This window comes from Botrytis cinerea, chromosome 13 (assembly GCF_000143535.2).
Source record: "Botrytis cinerea B05.10 chromosome 13, complete sequence".
Lineage (NCBI taxonomy): Eukaryota > Fungi > Ascomycota > Leotiomycetes > Helotiales > Sclerotiniaceae > Botrytis > Botrytis cinerea.
The window spans coordinates 257,719-281,906 of NC_037322.1; the positions used below are offsets into that span (position 1 = coordinate 257,719).

Below are 24,188 nucleotides of genomic sequence, written 5' to 3' on the forward strand. Positions count from 1 at the left end.
ACGAGAGAAACGACGAACAGCCAAGTCATATTCGAAGGCATATGATAGTGGTTGCGTGAATTCATGGAAATCGATAGTAAGAAAATTGTCACCAAAGTTAAAGTTTGATTTTGATGAATATACTTATTTAAACCTAATTTTTGTATGTTCCCTTACTGTATTATCGCTACGGGTATTGTTCTTTGTAGCAACGATCAAGAAACTATTGGCTACCGAAGAAGGATCCCATAAGAACGGTTTCATGACTTCTAAGGCTAGACCATATGAATATGAAAGTTTTTGTTGATAGGTCCATACTTCGGCATTTCGACGGAAGTCGTGTATGGATGTTTACAGACCCAAGCAGCCTGGGGATACTATGGTTTCCGGAAAGAGGCTGCAATAATAGAAAAAATGTACAGTATATAAGGATATGTGTCTCACTTACTGTGGAGTCCGGCATTTCGGACATATTTAACCTTATAGTTCCGAGCAAATTAGGCTTAGCGCATACCATCATCAATGGTAAGATCTTGAAGTTGTAGATTTACCTATGTAGTTGGAGCTGATTGTCTCTTAATCAGTATTATATAATGTAATTTAAAGTATTGAGCACATACCGACTTACGGAATATAAAGTGCATGTGTTCGGCATGATTTTCTAGCATTCAATTCACATTGATCCCATTGATTCTTACTGTATTGACTTTTGTCTTCGATACCCTTTTATTTTCTCTATCTCAACATGTCCAAGATTCTCACTGTTGTCGGTGCTACTGGAGCGCAAGGTGGCTCTGTGGTTGCCTCCGCCTTGAAGTCAGGAGACTACAAGGTCCGCGGTATCACTCGGAATGTTGAGAGTGCTGCGGCCAAGGCCCTCATTGCACAGGGCGTCGAGATGGTGGCCGCGGACGCTGATGATGTGGCAAGCCTTGTCAAAGCATTTGAGGTGAGTGTTTTGGCAGCCCGGTGGGGGCGAGTAGCTTATACTACCATATACTAATTGAAATAGGGTTCTCATGCCATCTTCGTTGTCACTGACTTCTTCGCCCCTTTCGCTACCAAAGACGTCGAGGAGACCGTTATCATTGAGTCTACTCATGGTATCAACTGCGCAAGGGCTGCTTCTAAGACCACCACTTTGGAGCACTACATCTGGAGCACACTCCCCGACAGTCAGAAGATCTCTGGTGGAAAATTCTCCGTGCCTCACTTTGAAAGCAAAAACAAGGTCGATAGGTTCATTCGCCAAGACAAGGCATTGCTAGCCAAGACGACCTTCTTTTTCATCACCTACTATGCCTCAAATATATTTTTGCCCATGCTCGCGCCTACCTTATTGGTGAGTCGATGGTTTATTCCACCATCAACTAATAGTTTGGCTAATATTCTATTTGATATAGAAAACCGCTGGCAAGTACGTCCAGCTGCTGCCTGTCGGCGAAGATATCCCAATTGCTACCATCGGTGCGGCAACGTTCAATATCGGAATTTTCGCTCTTGCCATTCTTCAACAGCCTCAACTTACCCTGCCCAGTAGAACTGTTCTCGCCGAGGTCGAGACACTTACTACGAAAGATCTTCTGAAGATCTGGTCTGAGGTCTCTGGAATCCCTGCCCAATATGTATCGATCTCGTTGGAACACTACGAAGCCTTGTGGCCCAAGTGGGGCACAGAACTCGGACTCATGCTGCAATTCTGGGATTACGCTCGCGAGAACAGCTGGAACGCAGAGGATGTGGTTATTAAGAAAGAGGACTTGGGCATCACCGGCTTGGTCGGTACGAAGGAAGCCTTCGGCGAAATGGATTGGACTACCATTTAAGCGTTTAAATTCCACACTTGTCAGAACATTGAACTATATCAATTAGCCAAGGAGGCAATATGCATTACTATTCTCAATAGCCACCTGACTTAGCTAAGAAAGAAATGCAAAAGGAGCAACATGTGATGGCATATCACAGAAATAGCCGTTGGCGACAACAAAACTATCTTTGGTTGAATCTGTATGGGTCATAGTTTAGATGAATCGGAGGCTTGAAGCTGTGATGAATTGATGGCTTCTAAAAGAACCGGTCAGTCAGGAATCAGGGGAGCTCGGGAGTAGTTAGGTACATTTAACCTTATTTGCTTACTCAGCTTGCACGTGAATTGCCTTGGTACACGTCCTGGTTGCTTTTCTGACTGACGAAACCTTATTACTGCTGACATATCCATAAATCCGTAACGCCCTCTCCTGATCCCCCTTCGCCTCTTTCTCAGGGGAGTTTACCCAAATCTCTCTCTTATCTTTCTATTACAACGAAAATTGGCCATGGATGAACCCCGGGAAGAACCCGAAGAGAGAAAGCGAGCCTTTACTTGCACATACTGCCGGCTTAAAAAGATCAAATGTGAGTCCGTAGGTTTGTAGATAGACAGAAAAGTTGACGCTATCATCAGGTGGTCGAACTCATCCATGTGGGAATTGTATAGTAAAAAGTTTCCCAGGCAGAATGGTTGAAATTGAACTCTCAAATAACCGTTTGCACAGGATCACGGGAAAGAATGTATCTTCCCATTTGTAAAACGAAGGGTTCGGTCGAAGCGCCACAGACCCAGGAAAGACTTGGAAGAAAAACTTGCGCGAATGGAATCTCTCATTGAGCTCTCTAACAGAGAAAGTCCTCCAAGCAGTGAACAGGATGCTACAAGTTTCGTTCATGAAGAGCAGCAGTCTCAACTTCCAAATCCTGCAGAAGCCACCGGGTTGGAAAAATCTGGTGCTATCCCACATGATCCCGTGAGAAATGAGGATCAGATTGATGATATGGAATTTGAGTTACCAGAGAGTAATCAAAATATCTGCTCTCCCACGACGCAAGAGACGGCACAGATGTTTGCGCCGACCTCCTCCATGGCACAGCCACAAATTCTCGGTCATCACACATCACCCCAGACGGTTCAGAACTTTTCGCCTCATGTTGAACATGTCGAATGTGCCGATCTTTTAGGTTCTGAGGTAGGTGACCCACCTATAAATCGTGGCTTCCATCGCCAATCATCTGTGATATTAATGTATTGAGTAGGTTGGGTGGGAATATCATGGTATCTGCCTTTTAACATTTTCCCACGTCTAGCCTAACCGTTCTATAGGGCCCACGTCATATTTGTCAATATGCTCGATCCCAGGAATTACGTGGGTCTCAGAAGCTTCGGGAGAGCCGAGTTTCTTCGAGACCGCCAAGACCCTTGTGCTCAATGTTGACTCGCGACTGAAGATGCGACGCAATCCTCGCCATGAAACCATTGATGAGCCTGATAAAGACGTCGCATGGGAATGGTGCCAAGGTCTGATAAAATTTCCGTAACTCTCTCCTTATTCTAATCCATTTCATAGCATATTTTGATCATTCTTTCGATGCTAGCCTTGGTCTGGTGTCTAAAGAACACTTTGAAGCGCGTCTTCGGCGTCACTTCGCTCAAAACGATGTAGTTGATGATGATCCAGCTTGGTATGCTCTGCGAAACACAGTTTACGCATCTGGCTGTAGACTCAGCTCATCTAATACGCCATACTCATATATGTCTGGCGAAATTCAGGGGCAGGCTTGGCGATACTTTGAAAAGGCCTTGGACGTCCACACTGAGCTTTTATACGGAAGCACGGGTCTTATGGCTGTGCAAGCATTAACAGCAATGGTTAGCTTTTTCTATGCCACAGGCAATTAATCTTTGATCTGATAAACTTTTCATTGACAGGGATTCTTTGCTGAAGGCCTTGGAAGCCCCTCTCTTGGGTACATGCTTACTTCATGTGCAACGCGGTTGGCTCAGGCGAAAGGTCTCCACAGGCAACCTGCACAGTCTTGGAATCTACCACTAGCTGAACAACAGCATCGAATTGGGCTGTTTTGGACTCTCTATATCATCGAGAAGCATATATGTTATCGGTCAGGCCGACCATCTGTGAGTCTATCCTTGATGGGCTCGCGCTTTCAGAACTGAAGTTTTGCTAACTGGTGTAGATCATTGACGACGACGACATTAGTTGCCCCTTCCCAAACTCACAGCTTGCTAACAATACCTCACACATTGATCCTTTTATTTACATAGTACAGCATGCTCAAATCTCTTCTCGAATCGCAAAGCAGCTTGCAAGTGGAAAGTCATTCCGTCAAACACACACCAAAACCCTGGAAGTAATCCAAGAGCTCAACAAAGAGCTCCAAGAATGGCGGGACACTCTTCCACAATTCTTACAACCAGATGCACCTACCAGGAGACATGGAAAGCGCCCAGACAATATCAATATGTACCATGTCATGTATCTTCGCTATGCTTACTATGGCAGCATCATGGCAATCCATTCAATTCTCACGCACCCCTGGAACAGCTCTCTATTTGGCTCTGGTCAATCGTTGGCGCTACGAAATCGCATTTCAATAAGTTCACATGCTGTTGTCAACGCAGCTAGGGCAATAATTCTAGATACCGACGCGATCCACGTCGATGCATCGACACCTATATGGTATGTCTTTCGGTACAATCCACGTTCAGATGGCTATTGAACATATTCGAGACCCTCATATTAATACATATATAGTCTAGCACTTTACTTCCCTCTTGTCAGCGCTATCAACGTCTTTATCTATATCCTGAAATATCCTTCTCTCCCAACAGCATCGTCTGATGTGGCCCTGCTAGACATCTGCACCGGCCACTTCAGCCGCCTAGAGTTAGCATCTCCAAACACCGCTTTGCCATTCGTCAGGGAAATTGCGAGACTAGCCCGCTCAACTGTCGAATCTATAAAGGACTCAGCAACATCTCCAAGTTCTTTACTAAGGACAAACATCTCGGCGCCTTCGGTTGCGCAGTCCTCGGTTCCACACGATTTAGGGAATAACTCTGTAAGTCTCAATTTCCATACACATACACATGATTTCCACGCATGGCCAACTAGAAGCTAAGTAACATGCAAATACAGTCACCGGGCGAAGATATATTGGAGTTATTTTCCGATAATTGGGGTACAATGTCTTCATCTCTCAACGATGAAAATCTCGCCGCCTTCACTTTCGACTAACAGTAGACTACGCATAGCATCTGCGGTGCATAAATTAAATCGTATCAGAAATGTTAATGATCATAATCAACCATATCGAGTAGATTACTAGTCTTGTTTAAAAAGTACTAGTAAAAATCGGCTCGCTTCTATCGTTTCCATCACATCACATCACCTTACTTGAACCTCAACCCCAACCTAAATCTAAACCCCAACCCCAAGCTCAAAGAAGAGGAAAGGGAGAAACCCCTACAAAATTCACAATCCACATCCAATAAATCCCAATCCCCAGTGCACATGGGGAAAAATCCAAAGAAGTAGAAATCAACAAGCAAATTTCCCAACCTCCCATCCATGTCGAGCTTCAAGTTATTTCATAAAATATAGCATCCATCCATCCATCCATCCAGCTCGCTCGCTCTCTACACCCTATCAAAAAAAAAAAAAAGCAACTCGAATCTTCCCCTCTATGCGCAAGCAGTTATCTTTCTTCATCCTCACTCCTCACTCCTCACTATTATCCCTTATTGCTCTCTCTATCTCTAATCCCAGCTTGCGTATCTATTACGCAGTATCCAACAATCCGGATTACAGTTTAAAAAGACAAGGCTTCTGGATATTCAAAAGCAATTAGCAATCTGCAAATGGTTTAATGTTTCAATTAGATTCTATGTCTCAAATGATTTGAATGTTCTAATTAGTCTGAAGATTTGATAATCTTCATTGTTGGATTGCAGTCCGTACTATTGGACACCCTGGTCTATTATTAGTATATCTGGAATATATCTTGGTGCTAAGAAACGAGAATACAATACACCGGTGCCCAATGCATCTAATCACACACACAAAAGCATCTCACAAACAAAAGACTTGACACAAAAATTTGATATGTATTTTGGGTATTCGCATCACTCACTATACTACTGCTCTCTTCGCTCGCTCCCTCATGAAGCAAATAACATTCCATACAAACAGATCTCCAGTCTCTCCTCTCTTCAGTGCTCCCTCTCAGTGCTAACTAACCATCAAAACACAATCCAGCCAACACCATCCAAATGCAACGCAAGCAATGCTTTCCCTCACCACAGACCGTCTAAATACAAACCAATCCATTTTGTAAAATACCATATATGCACGCACTCCCATGACTTTTGTGATTTCCTTATTTCCCAACTTCAAATGTGTTTTTGAAGCCCATAAACCCATAAACTCCTCCCAAGGCCAAATTCAAATACATAGAACCAATGAACTCCATGCGCGTTCAAGATTTTCTATATGAAATAGCCATGAACAAAACGCACCAGTAAATTTTGCGAGCGCTCGTGATCTATCATTCTCAAAGCTGTAAAACACCGAAAACTTAACGCTTTCTCTGTCTCTTAGCCGCTTCGCTCCTAGTTTGTCTCTCTTCTTCAATTGCCGGTGGTAAAATAGGAGCCGCCTTCTTAGTTTGCTTACGATTTCGTGGTGGATCGGAATGCAAGTGACCTAATTCTTCAATTGCCGTATTGTTGTGCCAGGATAGGCATCGATGAGCTGTATGATCAACATGAGGTTGTTGTTTTCCACGAGTGGACATTCGCTTGTGACTAGAATCGATACTCTTTTCATCACTAGGGTTGAGATACTCCTTGCGCTTTTCCATGTGAGTGATGATCTTGTCCTTGTAAAGTTGGAGTTCTTTTCGAAGTTTCAACTCGTTGTTTCCACGGGCGTCAAGCCAATTAAGCAGGCCTTCGACTGACTCAGGATCATCATAGTATCCCCATTCACGAGAATTGAATACATGAGTATTTCCTTCCTCCATAACCTTTCTTTCCGGCACAGTCAGGTTGAATTTATATCGATACTCATCTTGCCACTCAGGTCGCATCTCAATATAACCTTCGCGCTCAAGATCATCCGGTCCTTGAATCCAGATACATCCGTTGGCATATCCAGCCTCAGCAGTAGAGCTGGTAGGAAGACCACTATATGGCATACCATTGCGCTCAAACCAATAATAGCGATTCCAGAATCGATCCTTGCCAAGTACACGAGTGCGAGGGCAATCAGCCTCTCGGAGGTCATTATCGAGAATGGCAATCTCTTCCTCGCAATGCTTGATCTCATCATGCAATTTTTGGATGTCTTTGAGAACTTTCGTGAGGGCCTTAGATTGTTTGGGGGCCTTAGGCTCAGCTTCTGCTTTTGCTTTCTTCTCCTGCTCGGCCTCACGCTTACGCTTTCGTTCTGCTGCTCGATCTAATCCGCGGCGTAATGATCGAGTTGGGGGAGCCTCTCCATCTGAGTCCATAATTTCATCACCATGAGAGTCCTGAACTTCATCCTCGGCGTCGACCATAGTCACATCTCCGTTGACGCTGGCTGAAGCTTCTTTCTCTGCAGGCTTCTCTGTAGCTGGCGCTGGACTTGGCTCGGGTGGTGGTTCGAGTGCTTTGCGCGTTTCATTGAGCTTTTTGAGAGCATCATGACTAATACAGTTAGTAAATTCCCCCTAAAATTATATCGAATTACTTACGCATCCTTCTTATCACGCTGGTACTTTATTTTTTCCTTTCGGAGCTCCGTCATGTGTTCACTACTCTCTTCCATGTAACCACGAATTGCTTTAGTCTCCATCGTAAGCATGCAAATAATTTGCAGTGCCTTGATACGAAGGTTAACGTCAAGTTTAGCGTACTGTAGGCGAGCGGTTTCCTGCGTTGGCTCCGAATCGAGGGGGGCGAGTTCAACAAGGAGTGATTCACAGGCGGCAAAGTATCTCTCGTATTTCGAAAGTTGATACAAAAGGCCGACCATAATAGCTTCCCAGCCACCATTCTTGAAATCACGTTTTCTTAGCTTCTGGGCCCACTCAAGACTATCTTCCATCTCGGCTGCGCGATGAGTGTTGACTGGTCCAGCGGGCTCTTCGGGAGGTTGTTCGGCGGCTTTTTGTAAAGCTTCTGCCTCGGCTTTTGCGAGACTACTTCTGGTAGCGCGCCCTTTGGGTTTTGGCTCTGGCTCTGGTGTAGGTGATGGTGCAACGCTAGCCTCGTCATCGGACTCTTCTTCGTCATCTGACTCCTCTATTTCTCGTAACCGAATTTGCATCTCTCCATCATCGGCTTCAGAATTAACCAAGATTTTCAAAACAGCGCAATGAATTTCGACGAACAGTTCGCAGTCTACATCTTCAGATGTAAATTGTAAGGCTTCGACAAAGTCATCAAAAGTGAATGAGTCCAACTTGAAGATTTGACAGTAAACATTCAAAGTGTCCCAGGTCTCCAGTAACTGTCCAATCGATGACATGTGAATGCCATTACCCTCGGCCTTTGGTTTTCCCACCATCATTGGATTATCTTGCGAAAAGTATTTGATATCGGGTCGTTTCGGTCCATCAACTCGGGGAGGAACTTCCAAATCCTCAATTGGGTATTTGATAGGAGGCGGTGGAGGAGGAGCCGGAGGAAGCGATGCAAGAGGCGCAAGCGCAAAGCTAGAATTGTGAAAATTCTGGAAGTGGGGTCCCGCTTGTTGTGATTGTCCATTGACTTGAAAGGTGTGAGACATGAAGGGAGGAGTTTGAGGATGAGGATTGAATGGAATTTGAGGAGGGGGATTGTAATTGGGGTGGGGTTGAGGAGGATGAGGAGGGTGAGAATTGTATGGAATTTGTGGTGGATTGTAGTTGGGGTGGGGTTGGGGGTAGAAATGATGGGGAGGGAAATGTGCAGGGATGAAATTTAAAGGAGCTTGCTCTAAAAATGGCTGCTGCTTACCCTTTGCTAGTTGGGATTGTTGCTGCTTGCTTTTATGGCTTTTGGGTGCTGGCTTCAACTCCGGGAGTCTAGCTTGTGGTCCATTTCCTCCATGAAAGCTACCAATCATATTATCAAAATCAGTCCCTCCCGATTTTTTCTGAGATTGATTTTGTTTTCTTTCTGCAGCTTTACTCTCATATCGAAGATGTGGAGGAATCCTGGTATCGATATTGTAAATGGCGGCCACGTCGTGCTTCACCAGCCAAGGCGCGCCGGTCCATGCCTCTCTTGTAACGGTTTTCTTAATAAAAGATCGCAGAACTTGCTTTGTGAATATCTTGCGATCACGAGTAATATGCTGGTCATCCACCACTGCCTCTTCATTTGGTCGGCCATCCAGACTAACGAAATATCTCGAGAAAGGTGCGCTTAGTGAGCCATCTGGCAGAACTTTGCTTCCGAAGTGCGTTTTTTCTCTTACGGTACCAGTAAGTCGATCGCCCGTAATCACATGAACTGTAACAACCTCGCCGGGGAAATAATCGGATCTGAACTCTTCGAAAATAATGTCCACCAAGGTATCGATTCGGGAAATAGTTGAGAATTGTACACGTCTTAGAACTGGTTGCTTCAATGGATTCGGGAATGCCTCTTCGACTTCTTGTGCGCCTGCCAACTATATAATATGTTAGCTTTCCCCCTTCAATGGCGCAATGCGATTCTTAGAATTCCCCTACCTCACTCTTGAGTGCGTCGAAGAATGTTAACTGAGAATGACCTGAAATCTGGCAAATGAATTTATGCTAGAAGTTATTAGTAAGTATTGCTAGCTAGCTACTATTGGAGAAGTTTCAAACCTGTCTATAGAAATCCATTCTGTTGTTGTTGTTAGCGCGGGTCCTCGGAAGGTTCTAAGTGAGGGGCAAAAATGTGAAACTTACCGGCTTAAGTATTGTTCATACTCTAAGAAATACTCTCCAGTAGCAGGAATTACCCAGACCTATGACTGTCATTAGCCATCCGGGCATGGTAGTAAATGTTTGGGTAAAATTAAGTTTGTACCTCTGTGTCTTCATTTTCGACATGTGGCTTGGGTGCATATTGCACTGGTTTCCTCTTGAAGAGAACCTAAGAAAATTTAGTCATGTGTATAACCTTTGGAGGGATGGAAATGTGAATCTTACCATTGTTATATGTACTTGTTGTCAAAGGGCCTTGACCAAGCAGAAAAGCCTGAGGGGGGAAAGAGAAAGAATGTTAGTTTCTGGTCTACCCCTCCATAGAGCAAGTGATATGCTTTGCGCCAAACTTATGTAAGAGTTGAAACTCCTAAAATTTTGGTGATGAATTGATCTAACGGTGACGTGGAGTGGAGTAGTGTAGGAAGGGTGATTGTGATCACACTTCCACAGTTTGGGTAGTATTTGTAGAAGTATATCAGTATCAACGGCTTAACTTACAGATATGGCTCAAGACGCGTCCAGGGGTCTCGGTACGTGATATAGAAATCCCCCAAACCTGTAGAATGGATGTGGTGGGTTGGTGGTTGATGAAATTTGTTGATTGTTACGCGTTGTAAGAGTTGACAAGAGGAGGAAGAAGAAGTGGATTGGGGAAAAGAAGAAGAACATAAGAAAAGGTCGGGAGGTTGTGCTTAGCGTGGGTGTATGACATGGATACGGACTAGTGAGGACGGAGACCAATTCGAGAACTCGCGACCCATAACCGTATTCGATTCTATTAATTGATATAAATTCTTCAAACACCATGAATTAAACAACTTTCCTGTGCTCAATGTGTAGCCAGCGACGAGATCTATCCTATGAATGTCTATTGGTCTGTTTATCTTTGGATTTGACCCAGTAACCGCAAATATATGATTTTGGGGGAAATATTTCCAACTAATAGGCATTTCTCATGTAATGCTCCTCGAATTTCGACCTAGCTGCCAAGGACTCGGGAAGTGCTTAAAAGTGCTCGGATGACATTCTTCTTCATTGTTATTGACTTTCTATGGGCTCTCGAAGGCTATATGCACTCGTCCGAGCCGTACCGGCGTATACCGTGTTGAGTAGTGGTTTGTTGATATCGTCCCAAGGGTTCTGTCTAGATTCAGGGGGGTGAAAAGAACGGCTGTATTGTGCCTTTGCATATTAAATCGATTGACGCTGGGCCACGGTTACTCTGAATGAAGTTGTCGTTGCCGACATTTCTTCAAAAAATTGATCATGACTGACCATTCTACATAAAAGTCTCACAACACACAAAAGTTTTGCCAGAAGAAAATCCGGGCGGATGCCATCGTTGGCATTTGACTAAAGGGGTTTAGCGCATCCGCTAAGCCAGGCCACGCTTTTGGAACAACCCAACCTCAACTCCCGAGCTTTGTCCTTCGAATACCCTACCAAATCCCTAAGGACACCAGATTTGCTTGATTCTTATGATTTCCCCAAGAAAGGACCGCATCAATTGGAATTCACGATAATTTCTTATGAAAACACGATTATCGCATATTACATATAAATAGGGGGGCTGATATCCCTGCAAATTGTGGTTCTGAACGTTGACATTGATGTTATCTCTTCTTGGAAAGACCACACTTCTGCTAATTGAATATATCACATCTCGAATTGAAAATGGCTATATCCCATCCGATTCCAAACACTTTAACATTTATTTCTAATTCTTTCTAATCTTTGCTACTCCCTCAATCTTGCCATGAGAGCGTTCTGTGGAGGACCATATATTAAGATAGTCCCAATTAAGAGAGAGCATCATCAAACACCTAGATTGTTATTGCCCCTCTCACACTTCCAGTCTGAGATACTTACAAGATTACTGAACACTTGACTTCAAAATTCCTCCTCTTTCTCCCGCCCATTCACCCCAGCTCATTCACCCCCGCCCAGGCTAATTCACTTGCAAATTGCTGTTCTAAAACTTAATTTTGATCCTACATTACCTGCGCCTACCAATATCTAAAACGATCTAAATCTTCAATCCCACACATCCCCAACATAGCTATGATAGCTCACTCCTTCCCAGCCCCAACACCAAGTGCTTTTCCTCTCGTCCCCAAACTTCTCCTACCTTCAATCTTCCTCCCACCTAAACAATCGTTCTCGCTATCCTAATCTATCTTCAACAAGACTCATAAGTATAACCATCTTCAGTCTTTCGCCTTCCATCTTCTAGCTCGACTTCATACTTTTCTAATGCAAACATTCGCATAAAACGGAACTTTTGTTTAAATTTCGCTTAGGTACTTGTGCAAAATCATCAACTTAAAGCATCTTCACAAATGTCATTCTAGACCCGTGTTGCACTATCAATAAAGTCCAAAACTCCTCAGAAACAAAATGGGTATCATTGACTAATCTTAACTTTCAAAATACACAATCAAAAATCCAATCCAGCTTCCCACAACTCCAATAGCCGAGTATGAGCTCGTGAACATCAACGGCAAAAACTCCAGTTTGTTACCAAAGATGATTCGATGTAGCAGCGAACAATATAGTATCAAAGGTATGCTAACCGCAATGTAGAGTGTGCTAAATCTATCTAGCAAGAAGATTCTAGATTTTGACGCTGGCGCTAAGCGGTCAAATGCAAGGAGGAACAAGATAAGCCAGAAAATCGTGTACACAATTTTGGTAGGAAATTCCGCAGCTGTAAAAAGCAAAGGAAACAAGGAAACATGACCAGCCACAGCCAATGGTCGAAATGCTCCAAGGAATCGACGATCCTTTAAGGCGATGAGGCTGAAAGGTATAATGACCAGGAGAATTGCTTTTTCGTGGACGTGCCAGCTGAAAAGAAATGAAGAGTAAGCGCAGAGGGTTACACCCCCGATGAAATTATCCCACGTAGGGCTTTTGTAAAGCTTGAACAGCGGAATGAAATCGAAAATGGCTGTCAAAGCGAAAGTCATGCCTTTGGTGACTTCAGGTAATACGGCGAAGGAAGTGTTCCCAACGAGACCGCGGGTCACACTATTGACAGCCGTTTGATCAACAGCGAGGCCGAGTTTGGGGGCAACTGTACTCGCGTTAGTAACTAAACTGAGAGTATCGAGACACGAATTTCGACAAGCTTGAGGTCACATTTAGGTGAAGAAAGACTTACTGGAAATTAACACTCGATCCGTGAAAGAGTACATAGCCCAGATATTTGGAGCCCAATAAGCATGACATAGACCTCTTCCAAATGGAAAGAGTCTGCTAATGATTTGAGGCATTTGACCAAAATATAAAAACGGCCCAAATGCAGCTCCAAACACTGCTACAATGCCAACGGCCAATTTGATAGCATTTCCAAATTTTATATCGAACGGACGCTTAGGTCCAAACTTAGGCCCAAGGCAGTATCCGGATAACAAGAACACGAAATATGCTGGCGCAAGATAGAGGTAAATGTGTTTGAGACAAAGCAATATTGCGAAGAGTATACCACTTGCTAGCTTGGTCCCCTCATTTCTAGCCATGACTAATGATAATATGAGGAGACCATACATAAAACCATTATACTGGAAGTGGATATGATCGATTATGAGTAAACCTGGCGATAGTAGAATTGAAAGAGCCGCTGCTTGTGAAGGGCGTTTTAAATTGGAGGGTGCCGTTTTCACGAAGCTTGAGGATGTCAATATTGAAATAAGTAGAGGATCAACATCACTTACAGGTGAAGCGCATATACCAAAACTAATTCTGTTGCAATAACACTGGCGCGTTGAAAGTAAATGGTTTGCCAGCTCTCATATTCCAGATTCTTCACCACCAACATCAACGGGTCAATCCATTCTGCAAATTTTGATAGGAACAATTCGAAATATGCGAAGAACGGTGGGTAATCGAGCGTCCATTCTGAAGTCTTTTCGATATACCATTCGTTCAATGGCAAGCTGTTCGTAATCGCGAGCCAGTTTCTATGAACTTCAAAGTCTGTCGACTTGCTACGATATCAATCAGCACCCTGGTTCAATTGAAGACTGGACGAAAGCCCGTTTGTGGAGGGAAGGGTAGAGAGAACTGACTATGCGGGAAACAGCAATATCTTGAAAGCCGTAGCTACGACAGCACATTGCGCAATTGAAGGATATAATTCTGCCATCTAGTCATAGCCCATATGAAGGCAAGATTGTGTGAAATTGCTTTTGTACGAAAGGGATCTCGACTCCAATGGATAAAATGGAATTGTGGTCTCAAAATAAATAAACATGAAGTAACATCTTAGTTCCACCACATGACGGAATTTCTAAATGCCGACATTCACGCTTGCTTGTAGATGGATGCTAGCTACCTCGAGGCTACCGACCGTGTAGATGCGCGCTCTTCAATATTCGATATTAATTTGAAACCGCGAGATTTTTGATTTGGATTTGGATAGATACATTCTCAAGCTGTTGGTGCATCCAAGAGTGATGTCTTTTCTATATCTTGTGCTCTATATTGGTGTTGTAATTCGACCTCCAGATATCCCTCTTTTCCATGGATGGTTTTGATAGAGTGTCTCGTGTGTACCGCTTTTCCTGTCTATGGAGAAAATCCCGAAATCCCAAAGCTCTTCCCTGTTACATTTTGACACCAAAAAAACACATTCGAAACAGCCCACCAGCAAGGATAATAGAACGATCAGAAACATCCAAAGGACGCCAGAAACAATCCCAGAAAGCTTCCATCCATCCATCCATCCATCCATAGAAGTTTCTCCCAACACTCCGCCCGCACGCCATTGGGAACTCCCCGTCGCAGCATGGATCCAGCGTTTGTGCCATCAGAGATAGCCGTCCGACACATCGTCCATCATAAATTCACCATAGAAATTGGCCCTTCAGTCCAATCGTTAGGGAAACCCATTCGAAATCTGATGCTGACCTTGGTGGGAATTTATTGTGTAGCCAATATAGTGCAAAGTACACTGCAATCTGTTTTCAGCTTGAGCCGAAGCCGAAACGAAGAGGATTGAGTTGTGTGTGTCTTCTTACCTCCCCAGCTGTCCTTTCTACGTGGTATCCCGCATCGAACATTGGTTACTTCAGAGTTCAGAGTTCAAAATTCAATATCCAGTATCCAGTATCCAGTATCCAGTGTCCAGTGTCCAGTATCCAATATAACTATCCAAAATTCAAAAGCTCAAACCGCAAAATCCCCCCCGCCGAGCACAACAAGCAGTAAGAAAGTGGCCTGGGGGTACGGAACGGAATACGAGCGAGCACCATTGATCAATTAATCCTGCCAAGTGTCTACATCGATATTAAACACAGATATTCGGAATAAAACCCTTTTACCCATTCATCCTCATTCATTCATTGTCTGTCCTCTTCATGAACATCTGAATCTTCCTCCTGGAATTGAGGAAATTGTCTTCAAGAACGCTGGCAGTTCTGATTCTTACTTTGTGTCCTTACAAGAGAATAACTTCTTCAGGATTAACGTCAAGGAAAGTTCTCGAGTATAAACACAATGTATTACTTCAAAGCATCCCTTACTTCAGTCGCCGCATTCTTTGCATATACCCAGGCTACATATCTTAATAATGATTTAAGTTTCGGTCACGATGGAAAGTAAGTCGATTGAAGAATTCATTTTACTTGGACCCAAGGTGTACATATATTGACAATTATAGGATCTCTCCAAATGGTCGCGCCATCCCCAATTTTCATATGATAGGACAGCCAAACTACCCAGATATCCTCAGTAATCGCATCGTTCTTACACCACCTGCACTAGGAAATCAAAGAGGAGCTGTATGGACGGAAAAGAAATTACAACACTCGCAATGGGCAGCAGATATCGAATTCCGTGCTACTGGTCCAGAGAGAGCAGGTGGTAATCTAAATATCTGGTATGCTAAGAATGAGGATATTAAAGTCTCAAGCATATACACAGTTGGAAAGTTTGATGGATTAGCTTTGGTTATTGACCAATATGCTGGATCTGTAAGTTTATATATCTGCGATCTACCTTGCACAAGATACTAATAGCAGTTAGGGTGGTTATATTCGTGGATTCCTTAACGACGGTACAACCGAATACTCTTCTCACCATTCTGTCGATTCCCTTGCATTTGGCCATTGCCCCTATTCCTACCGAAACCGAGGTATCCCATCCAAAATCCACATCCGCCAAACTGCCGATAACTTCAAAGTCGAGGTTGACGGTGCCTTGTGTTTCCAATCCGATAAGATCAAGCTACCCTTAGGTTATGTCTTTGGAGTTACTGCCGCTTCTGCAGAAAATCCAGATTCTTTTGAAATCTTCAAATTTGTCGTTACAACCGATTCCCATACTCCTGATGATCAAATTCAAAATCCAGGGAACCAAAATCAACAACAATTCCAAGCTGCCAATAATCCACCTCAACAACAACAAAACCAACATGGCCAACAACAAAATCAAGGGGGGCTCACGATGGATACACCTGGCGAAACTCCCGCATCAGACTATAAATCCTCGGATGCGCAATTCGCAGACCTCCACAATCGTCTCCAAGCAATGATGAAACATATCACGGCTCTCAATCGCGATTTCGCTCAATACCAAGCCAATTCTATTTCCCGTCTCGAATCTCTCAACGGAAATATCAATGCTCTCTCCTCCACAATCTCTAGACTCGAATCCTCGCTCTCAAAACTCGATTCGGTTTCCGGTCTTGAAAGAAATCTAAGAGATGTCGCAAGTGATGTTAAGAGCACGAAGAAAGAATTACACGAGGCGTTGGATGCGCATGTATTAAGTTTAAAACAGAGAGTGGCGGAAAGTCATGGTAGTGTACTTGGAACGGTGGGAGAAGGATTGAAAAACCATAGATCAGGGATTGGATACGCGGGATTGGCGCTCGTGGTGGTGGGTAGTCAGGCCGGATTGATTATCGCGTATGTGTTGTATAAGAAAAGGAAGAATGGAGGACACAAGAAGTATTTGTGAGGTATGTGGTGATGGAAGAGGAGGGAGGTGGAATTGTATAATATAGTATGGGATGAAGGGCTTTCTGGGACGGAAATTCAGAGTCAACCCGAAACGGAATGGAAATGAAGATTAGAGTATGTAGTGCAAGTGCAAGTGCAAGGGATTAGGAAGTAGTGTAGAAAGAAAGAGAGAAAGAAAGAAAAAACGAAAGAATATCATGTTACAGTATTCATACACAACATGTGAATTGGTATTCATGTCTGATATCTATTTTCCGTATATATCTACTTCATTCATTCATCTTCCTGTTAAAGATACGTTTTTGGGGGGGGGGAGGGGGAAGGTTCTTATATACTTGCTTGTTACGTTATGCCTATACCTTATTATTGTATCATTCTATTCTGTCCTGTCCTGTGGATAAATTATTCGTAATTTGTGGTTCGTGGTTCGTGATGTGTAGTTGGTTTTTTGATTGAATAATTATAAAGATTGGCTTGGCTGTAAAGGTTGAGAGTGTGAGTATAAGGATGAATGTGAATGTGAGATTTTCTTATTTTGATATTTGGGTAGGTAGGTAGGTAGATATATAGAGAAGGAAAGAAAGAAAGAAAGAGAGGAATTATTAGATGAAACGAAATCTCTATTTATTACGGTGGTGCTGTAATCTCGATATTTGTTTATTTTTATTACTCATTTGGTTTGGCTTGGCTTGACTTGTCTTGTCTTGTCTTGTTTTGCCGTGCTTTTTGAGACTCGGTTAGGAGGAGGGGAGGGGATGGGGAGGGGATGGGGAGGGGAAAGGGGAAGAGGAAGAGGAAGAGTGTTTTGGAACTTGTTATCTTCTGGAATAAAATGTAATACAATGAGATGAAATCGCATCATATCATATCATATCATATCATATCATATCATATCATATCATATCATATCATATCATATCATATCATATCATATCATATCATATCACATTAACAAATTACCGAAGGGCAAAGTAAGGTTTTAAGATTTGGAACTTGGAATTTAGGATTGGATAGATTATACTTGGGTGATAGGTGTGGTGTTGTGTAGTAGTTTAGTAGTGCAGCAGCATAGTATTGCTTTGAATAAATTTGATCAAAGTATACTACTGTGTTGTGTTGTGTGATTTTGGAGGTATGTTGGATTTTGGATTTTGGATTAAGTTGTGGGGTAATGGTAAGGCGGTTTTGTGGCTCTGTGGCTATAATAAGGGTATAAGAGTGTGAGGTTATGAGGGTGTGTGGTTATGTAGTTAAGGTATGAATTGGTAATACTTGGTGGGTTTGGTAGGTAGGTAGGTAGGTAGGTAGGGGTGAATGAATGGATGGTCTCTTGGGGATTTGCCGATGTGTTCTATGTGTTTGTGGTGGTGGAGGAGGATATTGATATTTATCATTGTTGTTATGTTTGGTTAGATGCTCTGGTGATGCGGGTGTGCTGGTGAATATTGGTATCGATATCACTACTGCTATCTATTATTGTTGTATGTTTACTTGGGTGAGGAGGGATAAGGAATAAGGAATAATTGTATTGTTTTTTTGGTTTCTCGATGGAGAGACGTTGGATGATACGTGGAAAGGCAAATAGAAGTGGAGGAGATATAAGTATATTCAGCCTCTCTAGAATGTAAATGTAAACGCAGGTACTTCGAGTACCCAAGTGGTATAAATCTAATTATCTACTGTCATAAAAATAAGTCTACACCAACACAAACCCAATCATTCTATAAAAACAAGAATGATATAAACGACCTTACTCCTTTTCCCGTATAATCTCATCAAACATCTTCCTATCCATCTAATTCTATAAACGTGAAATGTCAAGAGAGAATCTTGACACGTTAAAACTCATTACCCCTCATTCAGCTCCCTATTCAGCTCCTTATTCAGCCCCCTTGGTCTTCTTAGTTCTCAACTTCATCAACAAAAACACCAACCCATATCCACTGAAAACAAACAGTGCGCAAATTCCTGCATCCCTCCATCCATAGCTATACGTTTTCAAATTCAAGCCCTTCAAGTAATCATTTCCGACGGTATACTCGCAAACTCTGCATCCCTCAGTCGCGTCTGGATTTATCAAATTCGCCGCTGCTCCCATGCCCTGTAGGTACGAAGATAGATACTCGCCACAAGTGCCATTTGCAGGGTTGAAGATGGCGAACTCAGATTCGTGACAGTTGACGGGGGTATCCCAACTGGTGAAGACGAGGAGAGAGCCCATGAGATAGTTGAAGGGGTTGAGGTAATACATCCAGTATCTCCAGAACTCGGTAATTTGCGCATATGGCACGAGGACACCGCAGAAAGACACCAAGGTTCCGATAACGAGAGGGTTAACCAGCGAGGCGAATACGACGTTTGGTGCGTAGGCGGCGACGAATTGTCCAATACCAGTGTAGATGAATTCATAACAGATCATGACGAAAAGAACGGAGCCTGCTTTGCTGGAATCGGATGGGAATCCAACGGTGTAGTACCAACAGACGAAATAGAGGACAGCGCAAATAACAAGGTAGGGGAGTTCAGAAACGACGTTTCCTGTAGCGAAGGCCCACCAGGAATACATTTTTGATTTTTTCTCTCGCGTTTCATAGATATCTCTTCGTTCGAGGAAGAGAGGTTGCAGTTGAGCCATGACACCCGGTGCGACGAAGATAAAGTTGAAAACCGTGAAGAGACGTAATTGCAGACCGCCGACTGAATGTTTGATCATCCAGAAACTGAACCCGTTGAAGAGAGCAGATCCAATGTGCAATGCGAATTTGTTGTTGATGTAATCTGTATTGCGGTAAATGGCTACGTTCATACGATTAGTCACGAGCTTGATTTGTTGCCAGAGAGGGGTTGCGAATTCAAAGCCATCGTCGACTGTTCCGGGGGGTGCGGCGGCAGCAGTTTCGATTATTCGATCGAGTTCCTTAACCGTGTATTCATATTCGGGAGAGTTGAGCCAGACTTGATTCCAATCTTTTCCTTTACTCAAGGTACCGGAAACAACGTCAATCATGTGTTCAGCGGGGTTAGAAGATTCAGGGCAAGGGGCATCGTAACGAGCGAAGTATTCCTTGATGGTTTTAGAATCCTCGCCAATGTCGCCGAAGTAGACGGTTTTACCTCCCTTAGCGAGTAGCAAGAGAGAATCGAATTGGGCGAAGAGTTGAGCGGAAGGTTGATGGATAGTAACCAAGATAGCTTGACCAACATCCGCCAACTTTCTCAAGAAGCGCACCGTATTAAAAGCAGCTTGACCATCCAAACCAGAAGTTGGCTCATCCAAGAAAATAAGAATAGAGGGCTTAGAAACTAGTTCCACACCAATTGTCAAACGTTTTCTTTGCTCGACACTCAATCCTGCTCCGGTGTTACCAATCAATGTATTCTCCATATCATGCATTTCCAAAAGATCAATAATAGTATCGACGTATCTCAATTTCTCGGCGTCGGGGACGGTTCTTGATTGTCTGAGAAGTGCAGAGAATTCTAATGCTTCGCGTACGGTGGCAAGTGGTTCGTGTACATCCAATTGCTCGCAATAGCCGGCCGAACGTTGAAAGGAAACATTGAGAGGTCGGCCATCTACTAGGATAGAACCCTTGATAGTACCATCTGTTTTACGTTGCGCAAGTACGTCGAGAAGTGTCGTTTTTCCGGCTCCAGATGATCCCATTAGTGCACCTAACATACCCGGCTTAACCCACCCTTGTACATTGTCTAGGAGAACACGATCGCCGGATGGAGTTTTGACGGTATAGGTAAGGTTCTTCCAGGTGAAAACAGAGGTGTTGCGCATCAATTGATCATCAGATTCTTCTGCCACTTTGGTATCTTGAGATGCGGGACGAGATTGCACTTGACGTTTTTCTTCAATAGCTTGGGATTCCTCATCACCTGCATTGGCAGCCTTGAGAATAGCAGTATTTTTCTTGGCTTTCTCTCTTGGGATCAACAAGATTCCTGATTTACCTCCATTCGCGCTCCAGTTGCTCGTATAATAGATAGTTAGAACAACAAACAAAACCCAGAAAGCCCAGAGGATACCAAAGTTTCTCCAGATATTGCTCGAAGAGTAAGAAAGTGAATTAAGATATTGTTCTCCAGTGACACTGGTAGCTCCAGGTAGTGCTCCTCCCACACCAGCACAAGCTTGGAACGCCAAATCTGCGTATCCCGGTCCATTAGGCACCAAATTATTCGCAACACAAGGAATAATCTGACCCTTAAATTCGTTCGCCAAAATAGCCGAAAAGCCATAGGCAAGAGGATCGATCCAATAAATCCACACAAACCAAGGATGCATGTCTGGTTTCTGAATCATATACCCCGTATACATAATCAGAGCACTGACCAAGAACCCAGACACTTTACTCGCGGCGTCGAATGTGGAAAATCCAGCGCCGACAGCGCGGAAAAGTGCAGTCATACACATGGTCGCTGCGAAAATAAGAATCCAATAAGTGAAGAATGCACCGGCATCTTGTCGCAATCCAACCATAAAATACATGACGAGTGAGAAATGCGAGACTTGCACGAGCAGAACAGGTATGTCGGCGGCGATTTGAGCGATACAGAAGGCGGCTGGATGGTAGAATGCAAATGCTTTATGTTTAGCGAGGACAGGACGACCAGAGAATGAATCGGTGACTTCGGACATGGCGAGGAGAGCATTGAAGAGGAGAGAGAGGAAAAGAGCACCGGATTTGACGAAGAGACCGCTGGAATTTGCAGGGGCGTTGTAAAATAGAGAACCAGCGATGAGAGCTTGAGCGAGAGTAGAAAGTTGTTTGATGATGAAGGTTGCTTTGTCTCCCCAGATGATTTGATATTGACGAATAACGCAAGCTTTGACTTGGGTCATAAAACTTGTGGTGAGTGGAGAGTCCTTGCCGAGTTTAGGATTCTTTTCGTGTTGTACAGATGTGCGGAAATCCTCGGTTCGTTCTTTAGCGATGGCGGTGGTAGGGTAATCGTATTCTTTTTCCATTTCGTTCTTGATGGAGTGTCTGTTGTATGCAGCGAGGATCTCGCCGGCGGTTCGGGGGAATCGATTTTGAAATTCATCTCTGATTTTTCGCTCAGTTGGGACCTGGAGTAAGATGTGATTAGTGTGAATTGACTGCAATTATGAGAGGAAGAACATACCGTAACACCGGTCAAGAAATCAGCAACGTTAGCAGAATCATCACAGATGAAACCCAACTCCTCCATAAAAGGTCTTGCCTGTTTCATCGGACCATAATAAATCTGCTTGCCCTCATCCAAAACCAAGACTTTATCAAAAAGATTATAGATACCGTTACCAGCTTGATAAAGCGTAACGATACTAGCCATCCCAAATATATCTGTCATTGCCCTAATAGCTTTCGTATAATCCAAAGCCGAACTAGCATCCAAACCTCTCGTCGAATTATCCCAACACATCACACTTCCTCTAGAAGCAAGCATCTCTATGATCGAAACACGCTTACGCTCACCACCAGAAACACCTCTCACATACTCATTTCCCACTTTGGTTTCATGGGTATGCGAGATACCCATACTCTTGAGCAGGAAATCGCGATTTGCTTGTTGATATTCTTCAGGAGAACCGCTGTTTGAAGGTCGGTGAAATGGAACCTTCATCCTCGTTGCGAAATCAATGGTTTGTCCAACTGTAAGGGTAGGGAAGAAAAGTTCTTCTTCGGTATTCATAACGATTTGTCCTCGGTATTGGTGTGCTTCAGTATGGTTCAATGATCCGAAGTGTACATCACCCGTGACCTCTGCATATCCCCCTCGAGTGTTTGCAAGCATCTTGAGTAGAGTCGTGCATCCAGCTCCAGGTCTTCCGAGAACCAATAACATTTCTCCAGGTTTAACACATCCATGAGAATTGTCGACGAGAGTTCTTAGAGGTGGCTTTGTTCGTCCTTCCTTGATGAGTTTCGGAATGTTGAATTGCGATCCAACATTTTCATTAATAGCAGCGTCGGCTCCAATACCCTTGACCGTTAAGTTCTTCCAAGTAACACCAAGATCTCTTCGTTTGGCTTGATCTTTGTCACTCTGCTGTTGCATAGCTTGAAGCTCAGGCATCAAGCTCCAATCTGCAGCCATACTTTTCTCTTTCTTATTATCTTCATCGGAACTATCGTAAGCTCTCTGTCGTTTTCGATCTGAGAAGGCGGATGATGATGAGAGTGCTCTTGTGAGTGCATTTCCATGTTCTTCATGTGGTCGAACAATCGAGGAGAAACCTTCAGGCTCAATGGCTGCCATGATGGCAATTGAAGTATTGATGTCCGACTACTAATTGGTATAAAATAATGAATTAAGGAAACAAAAGCTGTGTAGAAATAATCTCGAAAAGAAAGCTCCTCAAAAAGAAGTTACCAAGAATTAATATGTAAGAGGCTTATTAGATACCTTCAAACAAAGGAGCAGTGAATGATTAAGTAGTATTCTATAATATCAAACCGGAAACCCCTTGATGTATATATTACAGAAATCAAACCCACAAAAACCAACGAACAAGAATTAAAATACCGATACTACGAGCTGCTATTCGAAGTATACGAAGTATCTACGCCAAAATGCAATATGCCACCCGTTGAAATTTCCTTTTCCACAATCCTCTCGGACAACTAGAATACCGACAGTGCGTCCAGCACGCGCTAACCCCAGACCGACACATATGATAACGACATTCAACTTATTTTGAAACGGAAACTTTTCCATTAATTAGTTGGATGATAAATCTCACATTAGATGGTTTAAACTTTACCTATCAAAGGAGTACGGAGGGATACAGGCAAATACATTCCGTGGATAGTAGGTACGAGGTACGACGTGCGAAGTACTGGGTAGTAAAGTAGAAACTCACATGAAAATGATTGCAAATAAAGACTTCTTAAAACCGAATTCCGACGCTTAAAAGATTCAACAAAGAGATAACCCTTCCCATCAAACAAAAAGTAGCTGTTCTCGCCGTTGTACTCGAGACTAAATTCTCAGTTCTTTCACGAATTGTCCGCAGGAGTCCGAGCGAGACCTCGTTTCAATGTTGGTTGCTGCATTGCTCCATCATTTTAAATACTTAACAGCCCTACCGTGATCTGTCAAATCAAAATGAACTATTATGCTCATCGAATATAGGCTGGCATCTTGAAATCTAGAGCCAAGCTGCAAAATGAGATCTATGAGGTCAAGATTATTTTCTGAGTAGATCGCAGTTTGTCAAAGCCGTCAAAACTCTCGATTGTCTTACCTTTGTTTCTCAAAAGCCACCTGTTTTTGACATAATATTGACCATTCATTTTTTAATTCCATCAATCGTAGCTAGGAATTGGATTAGCTTTACATTGATTAGAAATGCTGCACTCGCCCGAATCCATACTCATCTCATCATTTTCCGTCCGAACTTTACTAATATGCCGTTCGCTGTCTGCCTTACTCCCGCCCCGTTGGTAATCCACGAATCAATGTGCTCCAATTCACTTATATCCGTCT

At 43.3% G+C, this 24,188-nt stretch overlaps 6 protein-coding genes across 7 annotated transcripts; 3 read left to right on the top strand and 3 right to left on the bottom strand.

The window, feature by feature from the left end:
• Nucleotides 1-659: 659 nt before the first annotated feature.
• On the top strand, nt 660-2,083 carry BCIN_13g00660 (hypothetical protein). Its single transcript, XM_024696621.1, has 3 exons — nt 660-928; nt 992-1,321; nt 1,383-2,083. Exons 1-3 carry the CDS (start codon nt 725-727, stop codon nt 1,803-1,805), a joined length of 957 nt encoding a protein of 318 aa, XP_024552434.1. The 5' UTR covers nt 660-724; the 3' UTR covers nt 1,806-2,083.
• Nucleotides 2,084-2,241: 158 nt separating this feature from the next.
• Nucleotides 2,242-5,111, top strand: BCIN_13g00670 (hypothetical protein). Its single transcript, XM_024696622.1, has 10 exons — nt 2,242-2,373; nt 2,423-2,454; nt 2,514-2,981; nt 3,049-3,067; nt 3,116-3,310; nt 3,360-3,661; nt 3,722-3,928; nt 3,988-4,490; nt 4,566-4,872; nt 4,950-5,111. Exons 1-10 carry the CDS (start codon nt 2,295-2,297, stop codon nt 5,046-5,048), a joined length of 2,211 nt encoding a protein of 736 aa, XP_024552435.1. The 5' UTR covers nt 2,242-2,294; the 3' UTR covers nt 5,049-5,111.
• Nucleotides 5,112-5,907: 796 nt separating this feature from the next.
• BCIN_13g00680 (hypothetical protein) lies at nt 5,908-10,346 on the bottom strand. Of its 2 annotated transcripts, XM_024696623.1 has the most exons (9): nt 10,237-10,346; nt 9,961-10,009; nt 9,839-9,904; nt 9,718-9,776; nt 9,634-9,652; nt 9,514-9,579; nt 8,795-9,452; nt 7,549-8,566; nt 5,912-7,501 (listed from the first exon to the last, which is right to left on the bottom strand). In XM_024696623.1, the coding sequence occupies exons 2-9, from the start codon at nt 9,961-9,963 to the stop codon at nt 6,388-6,390; spliced, it is 3,003 nt and encodes a 1,000-aa protein (XP_024552437.1). In that variant the 5' UTR covers nt 9,964-10,009; nt 10,237-10,346; the 3' UTR covers nt 5,912-6,387. The 2 variants fall into 2 exon arrangements, with proteins under 2 accessions (XP_024552436.1, XP_024552437.1); XM_024696624.1 differs by having other exon boundaries at nt 5,908-7,501; nt 7,549-9,452.
• Nucleotides 10,347-12,094: 1,748 nt separating this feature from the next.
• On the bottom strand, nt 12,095-13,951 carry BCIN_13g00690 (hypothetical protein). Its single transcript, XM_024696625.1, has 4 exons — nt 13,809-13,951; nt 13,455-13,727; nt 12,902-13,407; nt 12,095-12,814 (listed from the first exon to the last, which is right to left on the bottom strand). Exons 1-4 carry the CDS (start codon nt 13,883-13,885, stop codon nt 12,156-12,158), a joined length of 1,515 nt encoding a protein of 504 aa, XP_024552438.1. The 5' UTR covers nt 13,886-13,951; the 3' UTR covers nt 12,095-12,155.
• Nucleotides 13,952-15,100: 1,149 nt separating this feature from the next.
• BCIN_13g00700 (hypothetical protein) lies at nt 15,101-16,919 on the top strand. Its single transcript, XM_001557121.2, has 3 exons — nt 15,101-15,338; nt 15,401-15,713; nt 15,766-16,919. The coding sequence occupies exons 1-3, from the start codon at nt 15,238-15,240 to the stop codon at nt 16,699-16,701; spliced, it is 1,350 nt and encodes a 449-aa protein (XP_001557171.1). The 5' UTR covers nt 15,101-15,237; the 3' UTR covers nt 16,702-16,919.
• Nucleotides 16,920-18,291: 1,372 nt separating this feature from the next.
• Nucleotides 18,292-23,109, bottom strand: BcatrB. The gene is made up of 2 exons (XM_024696626.1): nt 21,843-23,109; nt 18,292-21,786 (listed from the first exon to the last, which is right to left on the bottom strand). Exons 1-2 carry the CDS (start codon nt 22,956-22,958, stop codon nt 18,583-18,585), a joined length of 4,320 nt encoding a protein of 1,439 aa, XP_024552439.1. The 5' UTR covers nt 22,959-23,109; the 3' UTR covers nt 18,292-18,582.
• Nucleotides 23,110-24,188: the final 1,079 nt, after the last annotated feature.